This window comes from Malaclemys terrapin, chromosome 8 (assembly GCF_027887155.1).
Source record: "Malaclemys terrapin pileata isolate rMalTer1 chromosome 8, rMalTer1.hap1, whole genome shotgun sequence".
Taxonomy (NCBI): Eukaryota; Metazoa; Chordata; order Testudines; family Emydidae; genus Malaclemys; species Malaclemys terrapin.
Window position 1 is genome coordinate 77,448,556 of NC_071512.1, and position 15,164 is coordinate 77,463,719.

General features: G+C 39.5%; 1 protein-coding gene across 1 annotated transcript in view; it reads right to left on the reverse strand.

Annotated features, from left to right (window-relative positions):
• Positions 1–15,164, reverse strand: part of BTBD8 (BTB domain containing 8) — a 64,513-nt gene that overhangs the window by 32,850 nt on the left and 16,499 nt on the right. Inside the window, exons 3-5 of the mRNA XM_054038021.1 lie at positions 9,476–9,756; positions 8,442–8,559; positions 623–712 (exon numbers count right to left, since the gene is read on the reverse strand). Coding sequence (XP_053893996.1) covers positions 623–712; positions 8,442–8,559; positions 9,476–9,756 — 489 coding nt within the window. The remainder of the gene's footprint in view (positions 1–622; positions 713–8,441; positions 8,560–9,475; positions 9,757–15,164) is intronic.

Here is a 15,164-nt window from a genome sequence, read left to right on the forward strand (position 1 = left end):
AGAATTGACATCCCCAGAGACACCGAAGTCTTTGATTCAGCCATACAATATGTAATAAGACTCAAGAAGAGTTTTATTTGCTATACACTAGCAGCAATATTGTTCTGAGCACTTGTGGACAAAATGTTTCCAGCCATGATTCAATTTCCTAGTGTACTATGATCCTGAATCACATTGGTTAAAAGTGACCTACAAACTGAATAGTTGATTTGCTTTTATACCCTAAATGTGCATCCTAAAGAGCTATGAAAATTTATGAGACAGCTCAGCTGTATAGGGCACATTTTTGTGGCATAAGTGAGGTTAAATAGAAGAGGAGTGAAAAAAAACTCCATGTAGGCTGTGGGACACTAAAATGTGGATTATGGAAAAGGATGAAGTTGATGAATGGACCCTTTTTCTCCCCCCAACTGATAAATTTAAGAGAAACATCAAAACTACTGTATTCTACTAACTAAGTCAAAATACTACTCCAGAAATTTATTAAATGGAAGAAAAAAAAAAAAAAGTATCACAGCAGATTATTATGAATTGCTTTGTATGCAGCATGGTTGCTGCATATTTGCAGTGATTTTAAATTGCCTACCTTTGCTCCCATATGACTTGCAAAAACTATGCTTACCCTTGAAGAGTGATGTGCTCTTGGGAGCTTTCAGCCCAACTTCCACTCAGCATAGCAGCAAAGTAACTAGATCTGGCACATAAAATAGCCCTGAGAGGGAAAAAAGTAAATATTTGTATCTAGTGAAATGATGTTTATTACAAGAAAAAAATCATAGACGAGATTGATTCAGATCTTTGCCCCTTACTCATCAAGGTATCTGTGCACTGCATATTTTTTTCTCCCAGTATCTTTGGCAACTAATTTCAGGATGTTATAATAATGAAGGAAATAAATACTCTGAAAGTTCTCAGTTAAAGCTAGTTTCTAGTACACCTTTAGTATTCACATAAACAGAAGAAATCAATTGCTGCAAGACTTACCTGTTCCTCCAAAAGAGAAAATGGAATAGATTTTTCAAAGACACAAGTTTGCAGCTTTTATTATATTACAGCATAACACTAAATTCAAATTTATATAACAACACTTCAGAGAGTTATGTTCTGGACCTCTTGCCCATACTTATAGTATACTGATTTTAACAAAGAAATATTTATAAAAGATTCAGCTAAAACTTCAGTCACTCCAGAGTAACTACCCACCTCTTTGCAAAAGGTAAGTTTCAGTCTATTTTGATATATTAGTATATGCCAACAAAATAGGATCTGCTTCCTACATGAACACATGAGAAGAGGTATACTTTATTTTCGGGCTGTCAAGCAATTAAAAAAATTAATCGTAATTAATTGCGCTGTTAAACAATAATAAAATACCATTTAAATATTTTTGGATGTTTTCTACATTTTCAAATATATTGATTTCAATTACAACCCAGAATACAAAATGTACAGTGCTCACTTTATATTTATGTCTGATTACAAATATTTGCACTGTAAAAAAACAAAAAACAGCATTTTTCAATTCATCTAACACAAGTACTCTACTGCAATCTCTATCATTAAAGTAGAACTTATAGATGTAGAATTATGTACAAAACAATAACTGCATTCAAAAATAAAACCATATAAAACTTTAGAGCCTACATGTCCACTCAGTCGTACTTCTTGCTCAGACAAACAGTTTGTTTATATTTGCAGGAGATAATGCTGCCCCCTTCTTATTTACAATGTCACCTGGAAGTGAGAACAGGTGTTCGCATGGCACTTTTGTTGCTGCTATCCCAAGATATTTTCGTGCCAGATGCGTTCAACCACAATTCCAGAGGTCCATGCTGATGACGGATTCTGCTTGATAACAATCCAAAGCGGTGTGAACCGAAGCATGTTCATTTTCATCATCTGAGTGAGATGCCACCAGAAGCGTGATTTTCTTTTTTGGTGGTTCGGGTTCTGTGGTTTCCACATCGGAGTGTTGCTCTTCTAAAGACTTCTGAAAGCATGCTCAACACCTCATCCCCCTCAGATTTTGGAAGGCACTTCAGATTCTTAAACTTGCGGTTGAGTGCTGTAGCTATCTTTAGAAATCTCACATTGGTACCTTCTTTGCGTTTTGTCAAATCTGAAGTGAAAGTGTTCTTAAAATTAAGATGTGCTGGATCATCATCTGAGACTTCTATAACATGAAATACAGTAACTCCTCACTTAACGTTGTAGTTATGTTCCTGAAAAATGCAATTTTAAGTGAAACAGTGTTAAACTAATCCAATTTTCCCATAAGATTTAATGTAAATGTGGGTTAGGTTCCAAGGAAAAACTTTTTGGGTAGACAAAAGGCTTTATATACTGTATAGTACTGGACTGTGGTGGGGAGGTGCCCCGGCTTACCCCACACAGACACAGCCCGCTGCAGACAATGAGGCAGGTAAGGACACTAGGAAGCACCTTGCACAACAGCAGCTTCCCCCGCAGAAGAACAGGTGCGGACTTTGCCAGGCCTGCCTCTTCCCATCCCCACTCCACCTCCTCCCTGGAGCACGCCGCATCCACGCTCCTCCCCCCTTCCTCCCAGTGCTTCCCTGACACTAAACAGATGTTTGGCAGTACTTAGGACTTTCTGGGAGGGAGGGGAAGGAGCGGAAACGTGGCGCTTCCCCACTCCTCCCCCTCCCACCAGTGGCGGATTTAGAGTTAGTGGGGCCCTATGCTCAGCTTCATTTTTGGCTCTGCCCCCCCGTAGGGGGAGCATTCTCTCTTATTACACCCCTCACCCGCATTTTTCATTTTTTTCCTCCATTCTCCTGGGGCTCAGGGCTGGGGGTGCAGGGTCTGGGAGGGAGTTAGGGTGCAGGAAGGCTCTCAGGGTGGGGGTGCGGGAGGAGGCTCAGGGCTGGGGCAGGCAGGAGGTGCAGAGCACTTACCTGAGGCAGATCCTGTTTGGTGCAGGGGGTGTGCAGGTGGCTCTGTGCAGCGCGGCACCGCCCCCATGGCCGCAATTCTGGGAGCTGCGATTCTGGGAGCTGCCCCTCCCCACCCCCCAGCAGGCATGGCCACCCGGAACACAAGGGCTTTAGGGGCTGTCAGTGCCCGGAGAAAAGCTGCCCCTGCTCCTTCTGAGTCCTCCGGCCCATGCTCGCAGGGCCACATTCTGAAAGGGGCTTTAGAACTGCAGGCCAGGGCCCCTGGGCCCCCTTAGCCAGGGCCCTGCAGCCCCTGCATTCTGGGTGGCCCTGCCTGCCGGGGGGGGGTGGGAAGGGGGAGGGGAAGCTCCATTCCCTGCTCGCTCCCTCCCTCCCAGGGCCGGCTCCAGCGTTTTTGCTGCCCCAAGCGGCAAAAAACAAACAAACAAGCCGCGATCCGCGGCAACCCTACCACCACTGCTTCATTCTTTGGTGGCAATTCAGCGACAGGTCCTTCCCTCGCTGAATTGCCACCAAAGAAAGAGGTACTCGCTGCCGAATTGCCGCTGAAGAGCTGGACGTGCCACTCCTTTCCGTTGGCCGCCCCAAGGACCTGCTTGCTGCGTTGGTGCCTGGAGCCAGCCCTGCTCCCTCCCTCCCAGAAAGTCCTAAGCGCCGCCAAACAGCTATTTGGCGGCGGGGGAAGTGCTGGGAGGGAGGGAGGAAGGAAGGGAGGGGGAGGAGGCAGAGAAGAGAAACTTGTGCAATGCTCCCTTGTAAAGTCAGCCAAATGACGTTATAAGGGAGCATTGCACAACTTTAAATTAGCATGTTCCCTAATGGAGAAGCGACGTAACTTCGAAACAACGTTAACCGGGAGGACATTAAGTGAGGAGTTACTGTATATGGCAGAATGTGGGTAAAACAGAGCAAGAGACATACAATTCTCCCCTAAGGAGTACAGTCACAAATTTAATTAATGCATTTTTTTTTTTTTTTTTTTTAAAAGGAGTGTCATCAGCGTGGAAGCATGTCCTCTGGAATGGTGGCTGAAGCATGAAGGGGCGTATGAATGCTTAGCATTTCTGGCATGTAATTACCTTGCAATGCCGGCTACAAAAGTGTCATGTGAATTCGCCTGGTCTCATTTTCTGGTGACACTGTAAATAAGTAGTGGGCAGCATTATCTCTCGTAAATGTAAACAAACTTGTTCAGCCAATCGCTAAGACAAACAAGTAGTAGGGCTGAGTGGACTTGTCAGCTCTAAAGTTTTACATTGTTTTGTATTTGAGAGCAGTTATGTAACAACAACAACAACAACCACCTACATTTGTAAGTTGCACTTTTACGATAAAGAGATGACACTACAGCACTTGTATGAGGTGAACTGAAAAATACTATTTCTTTGGTTTATAATTTTTATAAATATTTGTAATAAAAAATAATATAAAGTGAGCACTGTGCACTTTGTATTCTGTGTCGTAATTGAAATCAATATATTTGAAAATGTAGAAAAACATCCAAAAATATTTAATAAATTTCTCTTGGTATTCTATTGTTTAACAGTGCAATTAAAACTGAAAAAAAAAAATCACAATTTTTTTTAGTTAATCGTGTGATTTAACGGTGATTAATTGACAGCCCTACTTTATTTCCTTCTAGTCTATAATTGCCTATATTCCCAGGCTCAGACGCAAAATAGGGAGTAAAACAGCGTGTTTGATTTATTCCTCTCCCTCCCATAAAACAAACCAAATTATTCATCCAATTCAATATCCCATCTCTAGCAATGCCAGGTGCTTCAGAGAAAAGTATAAAAAGCCCCATAATTAGCTGTGCTATACTCCCATTCAAATAATCTAGTACAGAGGCAGAAAGAGCAAGCAAGCGATAAGCAAGTGGAAATTGCTTCCTCGCCCCAACTCATGATTAGGGTATACCCTGAAGGACTAGCTTTTATACATTGTATCTTAGCTAGTATAATTGCAGATGATTTTCTCATTCATATTAATTTCTTATGGTTTGACATTAAACTTCAAATTTGAAAGTTACTTTGCTTCAGTTACATCTTTTTTGCAGAAAATGCAATAGGTTACACACTATATAAGAATGGTATTTTCTTTTACATACACACATTATAATTTGTTGACTTTTAAATTATATGAAAGCACTCTTGTTTTTGTACAGGATAAGGAAAGAAGCAGCATACAATTTGCCTTCTCTTCCCCTGTCAGTTTATATACTGGTATCTCTCTCATATCGTTTCTTTCTTCTCCCACATGTCCAATCTAGAATCTCTCTTCCGTTTCTCCCACAAGCCAGCCAGCAATATTTAAATTTTCCTTATATCCTGCTAATCTGAATTAGATAGGTCAACCCCTAAATCCAACAAGGATGCTGCAATAGACCAAAATAGCCCTGAGCATGTGAAAGTGAATTCTGAACACGTGACCTTCTCCATTTACTCTCCTGCAAGCTAAATATATGGTCTTTGTTTTTGTCAGTTCCCCTCCAAACAAGCTTCAGCAATGAGCAGGAACAGATTAAGCTGCAAGGCTAAGATCTGTTTTGTATGATACTGAACATTTAAATAATGCATGTTAAGTAAGATGGCTACCCAGTGAAAAAGTAGCATTATAATGTTATTTAAACATGCTACATTGGTGTATCTTGTATGGATTACAATGTACATTTGTATAGGTTCCAGATGTGTTTGATGCAGAAACTAAACTTGCCCTGGGTTTCCTGCTGCTATGATCTGAGCCACATAGCAGAGTAACTTGTTCAGTCTTAAGTATACAAGTCATTAGGGATGGTGACTGTTCTCTTGCAGTATTTGGGACCTAATTTTGTAACCCTCTCTCAAACAGTATTCCTTACTCAAAACAAATAGTCCACTGAAGTTAATGGGACTACCTGAGTGAGTAAGGAATACTCTCATGAGTAAAGATTGCAGGATGGGCCTTGAAATTGCCTGCAGTTTGAGGATATCACTTCTCATAATCTGGGATGATAAACAAAACTCACTGCTATCTACACTGCAATTATACCCAAAGTTACTTTTCCCTGACTCACTTTAAGACACCCTCTACTGTTCAAATCTCTATGGGATACTGAAACGATCAGCTGATTTTCTTGTGTTTGTTTCAGAATGTCCTAGTTTTCCTCTTCTCTGCTGATATAATGCACTGCCATATTTTCTGATGTTGGCTAGACTAGATACATTGCTCCTAGCAAGATAATGGCCTGAACTGAAATAGCTCTGGCAGATGGGGTTTTTTTGGGGAGGTGAGCTGGGAGGGTGGGGGGAGAAGAATTCCTTCTTGCATTAAAATTTCTATTTCTCTGTGAAACTGAGAACGTCTTTTTCTCAGTTCTACATCATCCAAAGAGAAGCAACCTATATAAACACCATTTCAGATATGCAGCATCCAACATAACTTAAAAAAAAAAAAAACCCAAAACAAAAAACCCCTACCACATTCCCATATCTTCTATAGTAAATAAAATAATCAGACTCGTTACATTACATGGATTTTCCGAAAACAAGACTTTTTTCCTCTATCCTAACTCTCTCAATTATATATGTAAAATATTAATGAAATGCAAGCAAAATGGAAAACTATTTCAAAGCTGAAAAATATCTGGATTTATGCCTGCCTTCAGGACAAATCAGAAGAGACAGATACTGCCTGATTATTGTTTTTTTCAAATACCTATGAGAAAGATGAACACTCAGAAAGTCATCTTGTTCACTTCACTATTCTTTACTTGTACATTGGAAAAAAAGTAATGCATCAAAAATGTAAAAACCCATAGAGAGGTTTTCTATTAAAAAAAAAAAGTCAGCTTTGACCAATAGGTGGAGTGCAACACAATAAGCTGACTGATTTAAGTGAGTTGCCTGCGTAATCAAGGGAAACACTTGGCCCACAGTGTTCTACACAGATTATATGATAGTAGATAATCTGTAACAAATTTGGGGCTCCTATCTCAATAACTTTTAGGGTATATCTACACTGTATGCCCCTCCCAGCATGGGTATAAATAGCAGTGTAAATGATGAGGCACTGCTTAAGTGCATAAAGACACTTGAACCTGTGGGTATGTACCCTACATGCACAAGCAGTGCCTCCCCCATCTACACTGCTGTCTTTGGCAGTGTAGTGTCCTGTTGCCCAAGTTTTTCCCAAGAGCAGGGAAAGGCTCCATCAGTAGGGAAGCTCCAGTAGCTCCCTATGGGTGAGCCACTTCTCTTCCGCAGGGAGCTGCCAGAGTCTTGCTTTTCACTGCAGCACATAGCTACACATACATTCATGCTGCTGCCAGTAGTGTGCAGTGCAGACATAGCTTTACATTCACATCTTCCAGAACTCAGTTTGCTCTGGGTGCATGGGCCATCTTTTCTACATCATTCCAGCAACCCTTCTGCACCATTCTGGCTGTGTAAAGGGGCCATAAAAGAGCCAGATCTCCCTATCATAGGTCTAACCTTAGTTTTCATGTCTCTTATGCTTCCTCCATTTCCCTGCAGTCTCTTGCTATGGGGGAAGCTCAGGAATGTGCATGGAGGTTGTGGCTTTCTAAAACATGCCAATTAGCTCTTTTCCAGCTTCCTACATCAAAACCAACAGCAGAAAATTGGACCCCACCACAGAGAATCTAACCTAACCTAACCAGGGATTTCCCAACTTGTGTGCAATTAACAATCAGAACAGCAGGGAGAGAGTCCAGTGGCTACAGCTTGATATTTTTCTCCAGAAAGTTGTAAATTGACTGAAAACAGGAGAGAATGGCCATCTGAGCTTTATCTACTGCAACATGAGAGTCCTAAATGGTTCTTAAGCAGAGTGATGATTTCTGGGTTATCAAGGGCTGGTAACTCTCTTGAGACAAGGAGACAACATTCACCTCTGCTTCACTGAAGTGGTCACAGTTCTCTTGTGGACAGGTAACAAGGGGAGGAAAAAATGGAAATGGAATCTTCAGGGCACCAAAGATCTTTCCTTTCCATCCAGGGAGATTTCTGTTTATTTGGGCTAGTTTTATTAGGAATTAATTAGTATCAGTTGACTTGTAGTTTTATTTATTTATTTTGACAGGCTAGATTTGTTTACAGGATTTCAAGTTGTAACATTGTGCTGTATTTAGGTTTTCTTTAACTGATTTTATTGCAATTAATATATTGCAGCCTAATTCTACTTTAATTTATACTAGAATGCACCTAACGTAAAAAACACAGAGCTACAATATTAAAAGCACATTATATTTTCTCTCAAGACTTAGTTATCACAAAAACGACAGCTGTAATCACAAGGAAGCACTTCAGTTACTACAAAAATACTACTGGTCTCTGTGGTTAAACTAGCAAAGTCATTATAGTAGTTCTAACAGTACAAAACAATATAAAGACATCATGTTAAGAATACTTTATTATATTAAACCTATAGAGCAACACAGCTAGGTAGCTGTAACAGTGTTTTATATAGAAAGGATTGCTGGTGAAATAGTTTACATTCTAAATTCATTACTTATTTAAATACCTGTGAGCTTGAAACTGGTTGCCTTCTATCCAAATATTAATATCTGGACAACAACATTTCTTGTAGAGCATCATTAAGTCTTCTCCTAACCCAGATGCGGTTTCTAGTTCAGAATTACCTGTAAATGGGGGAAAATAATTATTTATTTATACTAGATTATTTTGAAGTTGCAAACAATTTCAGGCATCTGAAACAAACGATGTGTATATAAAAAGACAACATATTTTATATCCATGCTACAGCTTTCACATGGGATAGTTTATTTCCTTCTGAAATGCACATTTGATGAAAGCCTTTTCAGACAAAACTTACTAGTAGTGGAGAATAACTTCTATGTGTTACTCTGAACTGAGATACTGGAAGTTTTACCACCCCTTGGCACTTGGAGCTCAATGGAAGAGAAGTGTTACTGTAATTGCTGTATGTGAAAATGTATGTTTGTTCCCTTTTCTATACAATCCATACATACAGTTTCAAGGGGATTGGTCTCTGAAGAAATTTAAGGTCACTTCTGCTATCCATGACAAAAGCTCCTCACAAAATGAAAAATGGATATTTTTATATTTCTCCACTTGCAGGACTATATGGAACTGACTTGGCCCTGCCCCCCCACTCATTACATGTACATGAAATGCAGTGGAACCAGTGAAGTTCCCTGCAGTGAAGAAAAGGAGGGACCACCACTATGGAAGCACTGTATCAAAGGGGCCTGTGTTTACATCTGCTGTAGCTCAGAAGAGGCATTGGCACCAATGCAAATGCACCAACTAAACGCTCCTCTTCCTCAGGGCGTGTCGCTACATTTTCATTCTGTGGCAGTCTGAGTGCAAGGGATACAGTTTCTATCACATTGCTGTATGCTCCCTATGGAACACCCATTTACTCAGGGCATGAGGGAATGATCTGGGCCAAAGCAAAGAATATTCATCTTGGTCTTGTTAGTGTAATAACCATAAACTTTACCCACAATTTTTGAACAAACCTACACTGGTGTTTAGGTAGCTAGCAAAATCCACACACAATTCTAACTTCACCTGGCTTAGTTGCATTGCCTTCAGCATGACTGGCTTCTAGAATTTCATCTTCAGTATTAGGTGAACAAACAACTTCTCTTTCTATGGCTCCGTCCAGAAAATGCTGATTAACAAAAGTTGTTTTATCACTTCCAATGCATTTTACACCTGATATTTGAGTGTTCTGAAGACTACCAGATGTAAGGCTTTCATTTTCCTGTGTTTGTCTGGGCTCCAGGACTCTTTTCCTCAGAGTTTCTTCCTCGATTTCCCTAATGTTTTTATCAGATGAATATACAACCCTAGAAGAAGACACTGAAGTTTACTCATGTAATTTTTCAAATGTTCAAAAATAACAGCTCGAAAACACATTTATATATTATGCTTAACAAGGCTTATATAGAGAAAATATAAAAAAACCAATTACTTTTGAATTGTATACGGAATATAAAAAAATTAGTAATTAAGAGAGTACATGAAAATGTGCAAAATAAGTGTTGAAATATTTCTATAGCCCTGCACTAGTGCAGCCTTCAAAAGAGTATCAGCATATTGTGTAATTTACTACCTGAATGCCAGGTTGAAGCACTGCATTTCTTTTTCTAACATTCCTTGGTAACTTATTTTCTTTGCTGTAGGGAGAAAAATCTTTAAAAGAAAATTTAAGACCGCTCCGTATCTCCTGTGTTTCCCTACCATTGACTAGCAATAACAGACCCCTACTGTACAAACTGGCCACTCTTAACAGCCAATATTAAGGATAGCTGATTTATCAGTGCAGCTTAGCAGCACCAACAATAAAATACACTCACTCATGTTAGTCTCAACATTACATTTATAAAACTGAAAGGTAAAAAGATTCTAAGGAACACTGTAGTTACTAAAAGACAAACTATTAGAAAGTCAGAAATTTAGGAGTTTAAATTTTACTTAAAAGAAAACCAAATGTATGTAAATACTCAGTTAATAATCACACAAAAACCTCCCTCTTGTAATATCAGCCTTCCATTTTCCCTTCATACCTACTTTGTAGATGCATTACTTTCAGATGAAGGACTTTATGGGTTTACGAAGTCCAAAGCGCATAGCTGAGATACTTCACTTGTACAGTTGGGTTTCATACACATATCTTCAACATTATTAGATACAGTAAGCTTTACTAGTTTCATTTAAAAGCTATAGGTACATATCTGGGCTCAGGAGATTCACACTTACAGATATGTTTCAGAGTAGCAGCCGTGTTAGTCTGTATCCGCAAAAAGAAGAACAGGAGTACTTGTGGCACCTTAGAGACTAACAAATTTATTAGAGCATAAGCTTTCGTGGACTACAGCCCACTTCTTCGGATGCATATAGAATGGAACATATATTGAGGAGATATATATACACACATACAGAGAGCATAAACAGGTGGGAGTTGTCTTACCAACTCTGAGAGGCCAATTAATTAAGAGAAAAAAAACTTTTGAAGTGATAATCAAGCTAGCCCAGTACAGACAGTTTGATAAGAAGTGTGAGAATACTTACAAGGGGAGATAGATTCAATGTTTGTAATGGCTCAGCCATTCCCAGTCTTTATTCAAATCGGAGTTGATTGTGTCTAGTTTGCATATCAATTCTAGCTCAGCAGTCTCTCGTTGGAGTCTGTTTTTGAAGTTTTTCTGTTGTAATATAGCCACCCGCAGGTCTGTCACTGAATGACCAGACAGGTTAAAGGGTTCTCCCACTGGTTTTTGAGTATTTTGATTCCTGATGTCAGATTTGTGTCCATTAATTCTTTTGCGTAGAGACTGTCCGGTTTGGCCAATGTACATGGCAGAGGGGCATTGCTGGCACATGATGGCATATATCACATTGGTAGATGTGCAGGTGAACGAGCCCCTGATGGTATGGCTGATGTGATTAGGTCCTATGATGATGTCACTTGAATAGATATGTGGACAGAGTTGGCATCGGGGTTTGTTACAAGGATAGGTTCCTGGGTTAGTGGTTTTGTTCAGTGATGTGTGGTTGCTGGTGAGTATTTGCTTTAGGTTGGGGGGTTGTCTGTAAGCGAGGACAGGTCTGTCTCCCAAGATCTGTGAGAGTAAAGGATCATCTTTCAGGATAGGTTGTAGATCTCTGATGATGCGCTGGAGAGGTTTTAGTTGGGGGCTGAAGGTGACAGCTAGTGGTGTTCTGTTATTTTCTTTGTTGGGCCTGTCTTGTAGGAGGTGACTTCTGGGTACTCGTCTGGCTCTGTCAATCTGTTTTTTCACTTCAGCAGGTGGGTATTGTAGTTTTAAGAATGCTTGATAGAGATCTTGTAGGTGCTTGTCTCTATCCAAGGGACTGGAGCAAATGCGGTTATATCTTAGAGCTTGGCTGTAGACAATGGATCGTGTGGTGTGTCCTGGATGGAAGCTGGAGGCATGTAGGTAAGTGTAGCGGTCAGTAGGTTTCCGGTATAGGGTGGTGTTTATGTGACCATCGCTTATTAGCACAGTAGTGTCCAGGAAATGGACCGCTTGTGTGGATTGATCTAGACTTACAGATATGTTTACTTTGTGTTTAAACATCACTCACTCTGTGGCAAGTGGGATTTTTGTGAATACCAGGCAAATAAATATATTTGTCTAATCAGGAATTAAGTAAATTTTTCTGCAGATTGTGTATAGCCTGGTCCTTGGCAAACTAGAGGAGACTGAAAACAACCCTTCCTAGGTCTTTAGACATAGGCCTTTTCCTATGGCCGAGAGGAGTAGCTTCCCCTTCTGACAACTCCATAAATTATTATTAGGGTACATGTCAGTCAAGAAAAAATGAGAAACTGCAGAGAAAGAAAGGGGATGGAGGAGGCTAGCATTAAGGAAGCATGTGTCTGGATGAGTTGAGGTTTCAGTGAAGACCTTTTAAAGATCAGTATGACTCCAAGTCCTTTCCCCCCATGGATTTTTAAAATCTTCATACCTCAAGGTGCTTGCAGAGTTCCTAAACTCTGAAGCTCCTGATATTTACAGAGCTTTCCATCTTTGGGTTGGGATGGGCTGAGGGATGGAAAGAAGAGTGGAAGCAGAAGAAACCTACATACTTCAAAGAATGCCAGGCCTACAGGGTTGACTGCGAGGAGCTGGCAACTTCCAATGGAATACATTGAGCTTTCTTCCGACTTCACAGAATTACAGTTGGACGCCTTGCACCTCTCTACAAGAAGTTAAGGTCTTTAACCTCCATATATATCCCCAGCACACTGTGCTATCCAGATCCTAATATCTACAGCTGTGGATCAAGGGCTCTGTTTCAGTACAGTTTAGGTGCTCCAAAGAGCAGAACCCCAATGATCTTTTGGAATTTTGTTGGATTCCATGTCGTCATTCTAAGAAATTTACTTTTCTACATCTGAAGTATGATTCTGTGACTACATCTATCCAACAGCTTTCCAAATAAGCCTCATATAAAGTTATGTTAAAAAAAAATTTGCAGCTAGGATTTGCCAAATAAGAAACATTAATCAGCACAGTTTGAAAATTCTTCTCTCCTGTATCTTAAACAGATTTAATCAAATTTCAAGGATATTTGAACAAAGAATATTGCGCACTAGTCAGACTCACCAATTTTGAAATTGAAAGGTGGAGGGAAATCTTAGAGAGGGGCCTCAATTAGGCTTATAGTACAAAGGAAATCATCAAAACTTCAATTCTTTCCTTATTATGATGTGTTGACAGTTATAGTTTTCCTAGATTTACACTGAAACATTCATTTACTCACCAGTGACATACATGGGAAGTACAAATATAATGTACAAAAGAGGAGAAATTAATTGAAACAGAGTAATTGCTAAACCATATGAGGCCATTATTTTAGCATCCTGCCTACCGCAATTGCAAACACATATCCCCAGATACATTGCCCAAATGATCAGATGTATTAGGACTAAAATAATTCATTCATGCACCCTGAAGATAAATACAATTACTCACATTTTCTTCCCATACAGAGTTACAAAGTTAGTCAGTTTAGCCAGTTTTGAATTCTTGGCTGCTGTGACTGGATTTTAAATAGATTGGCTATGTACCTCATCAGAGCATTTCTTTGTATAGGATCTAGATTTATTTCCCTCTAGTATCATGGAGGGTCCTCTTGGTTCTTAGATTACTTGCAGGGACTAATTGGTTTTCACTATATCTTTCACAAATTTTGACTCTCTCAGTCCCTTTAGCTGTTCTGTTCAGGAGGGGAAAGCCTACTGTTTCCAATCTCTTATCCTGTGTAAGAGGACACCAAACCACTAATCATTTTTCTCATGCTCCCCAGGATCTTTCCAAGTCCCACTACAGCAAAGATACCTTTGTAAAATCAATTAAAAAAAAAAAAAAAATTCAAAAGATGCACATCTGAAAAAGGATCAGATATGCAGTGTGTTATCTGAACTGCTTTGTACAAACTGTCAAATTAACAAAACCTTTTCTGTTCAGATGAGAGATGTATTGTTCCTTAGTCTAGTCAGTAGGTAAATGGGTAGTCAAGGCCCTCATGCTGCACATTCTTTACCAGTGACACGGCTGATTCATCTTCTTAATACAGCTGTCAAAGAATTCCAATATTTCTTCTGTGCAACAAAGAGAAAAAAAAAAATGGTTCCGGATAGTGAATTTCCATGCTCTGACTGGAAATCTTTACTGTCCCAATTCAGCCAAACACAGCAACTGTGTAATAGCTTGTTTTGAAACACTACAGTATAGTAGGCCATACTTTTGGCTCATTTACCTCATGTTTAAGTATTATTAAAGGCAGAACTTTGAGGCTAACCAATCCTCAGAGTTCCATACATTATTAATAATCAACCAGTTCTCTCAATTTGCCAGCTCTTAAGACCATTAAACAGTACTTTGCTTTCTGTTCTTTGAGGGTGCTTGTCTAAGAGTGTGGGCTGCAAAATGCTCATTGTGGTCAAAATGATTTCCTGGAAGGTTCGTGTAGCACAAGTTACTTGAATTGGACATACATAGGTAGATATCATAGACGACTGATCAGCTGCACTGTGAGGGAAAAGTAGGTGTAATACCTCAAATATTAAGGAAAGGAATTATTTTGAAGCAACAATGTAAACAAAAATGACATGATCAGGTTTCTGTAAAGTCAGGGTTTTTTTTAATTCATTTAAACTCAGCCTGAAGAAGCATTTCCTTCCATTAGCCAGGTCACGAAGGCTAAGTCCCTTGGGAAGGTTCTAAAAATAAAATAAAATAAAAAAAATCCAACCTATCTCAAAAGCACATTGTTGATGCATTGATTGACAACGTGTTAAAGAATGTGCATTCTCCACAAACACTCTAAATCTGATCTGAAAATGACCTCCAGAAATTTTAAACTGTGGGTTGGAGTCAGATGAAACTTGTATATGTTTATTAGAAATCATATACTCCCAGAAAATCTGAAATATTTGTGTAGCGACTTCTGTCTGTGAAATACCATCTGCTTTTAACAGTCAGTCATCTAAATTAAGGAGGATATGAAGTTCTTCTTCCCTGAGCTAGGCTATGTTGACAACTAAAATCTTGATAATCACTTGAAGGGCTGACAAGATCTCAAGCAAAAGTACAATGAAATGGCAATGACTTTGTCCCACCCCTAAAATACTTGCTGTAGGCCATAAGAGACAGAATAGTGATAAACTAATTGGTACTGTGCTTTTTAAATGTAGGCCATGTCTACGCTACAAAATTATGTT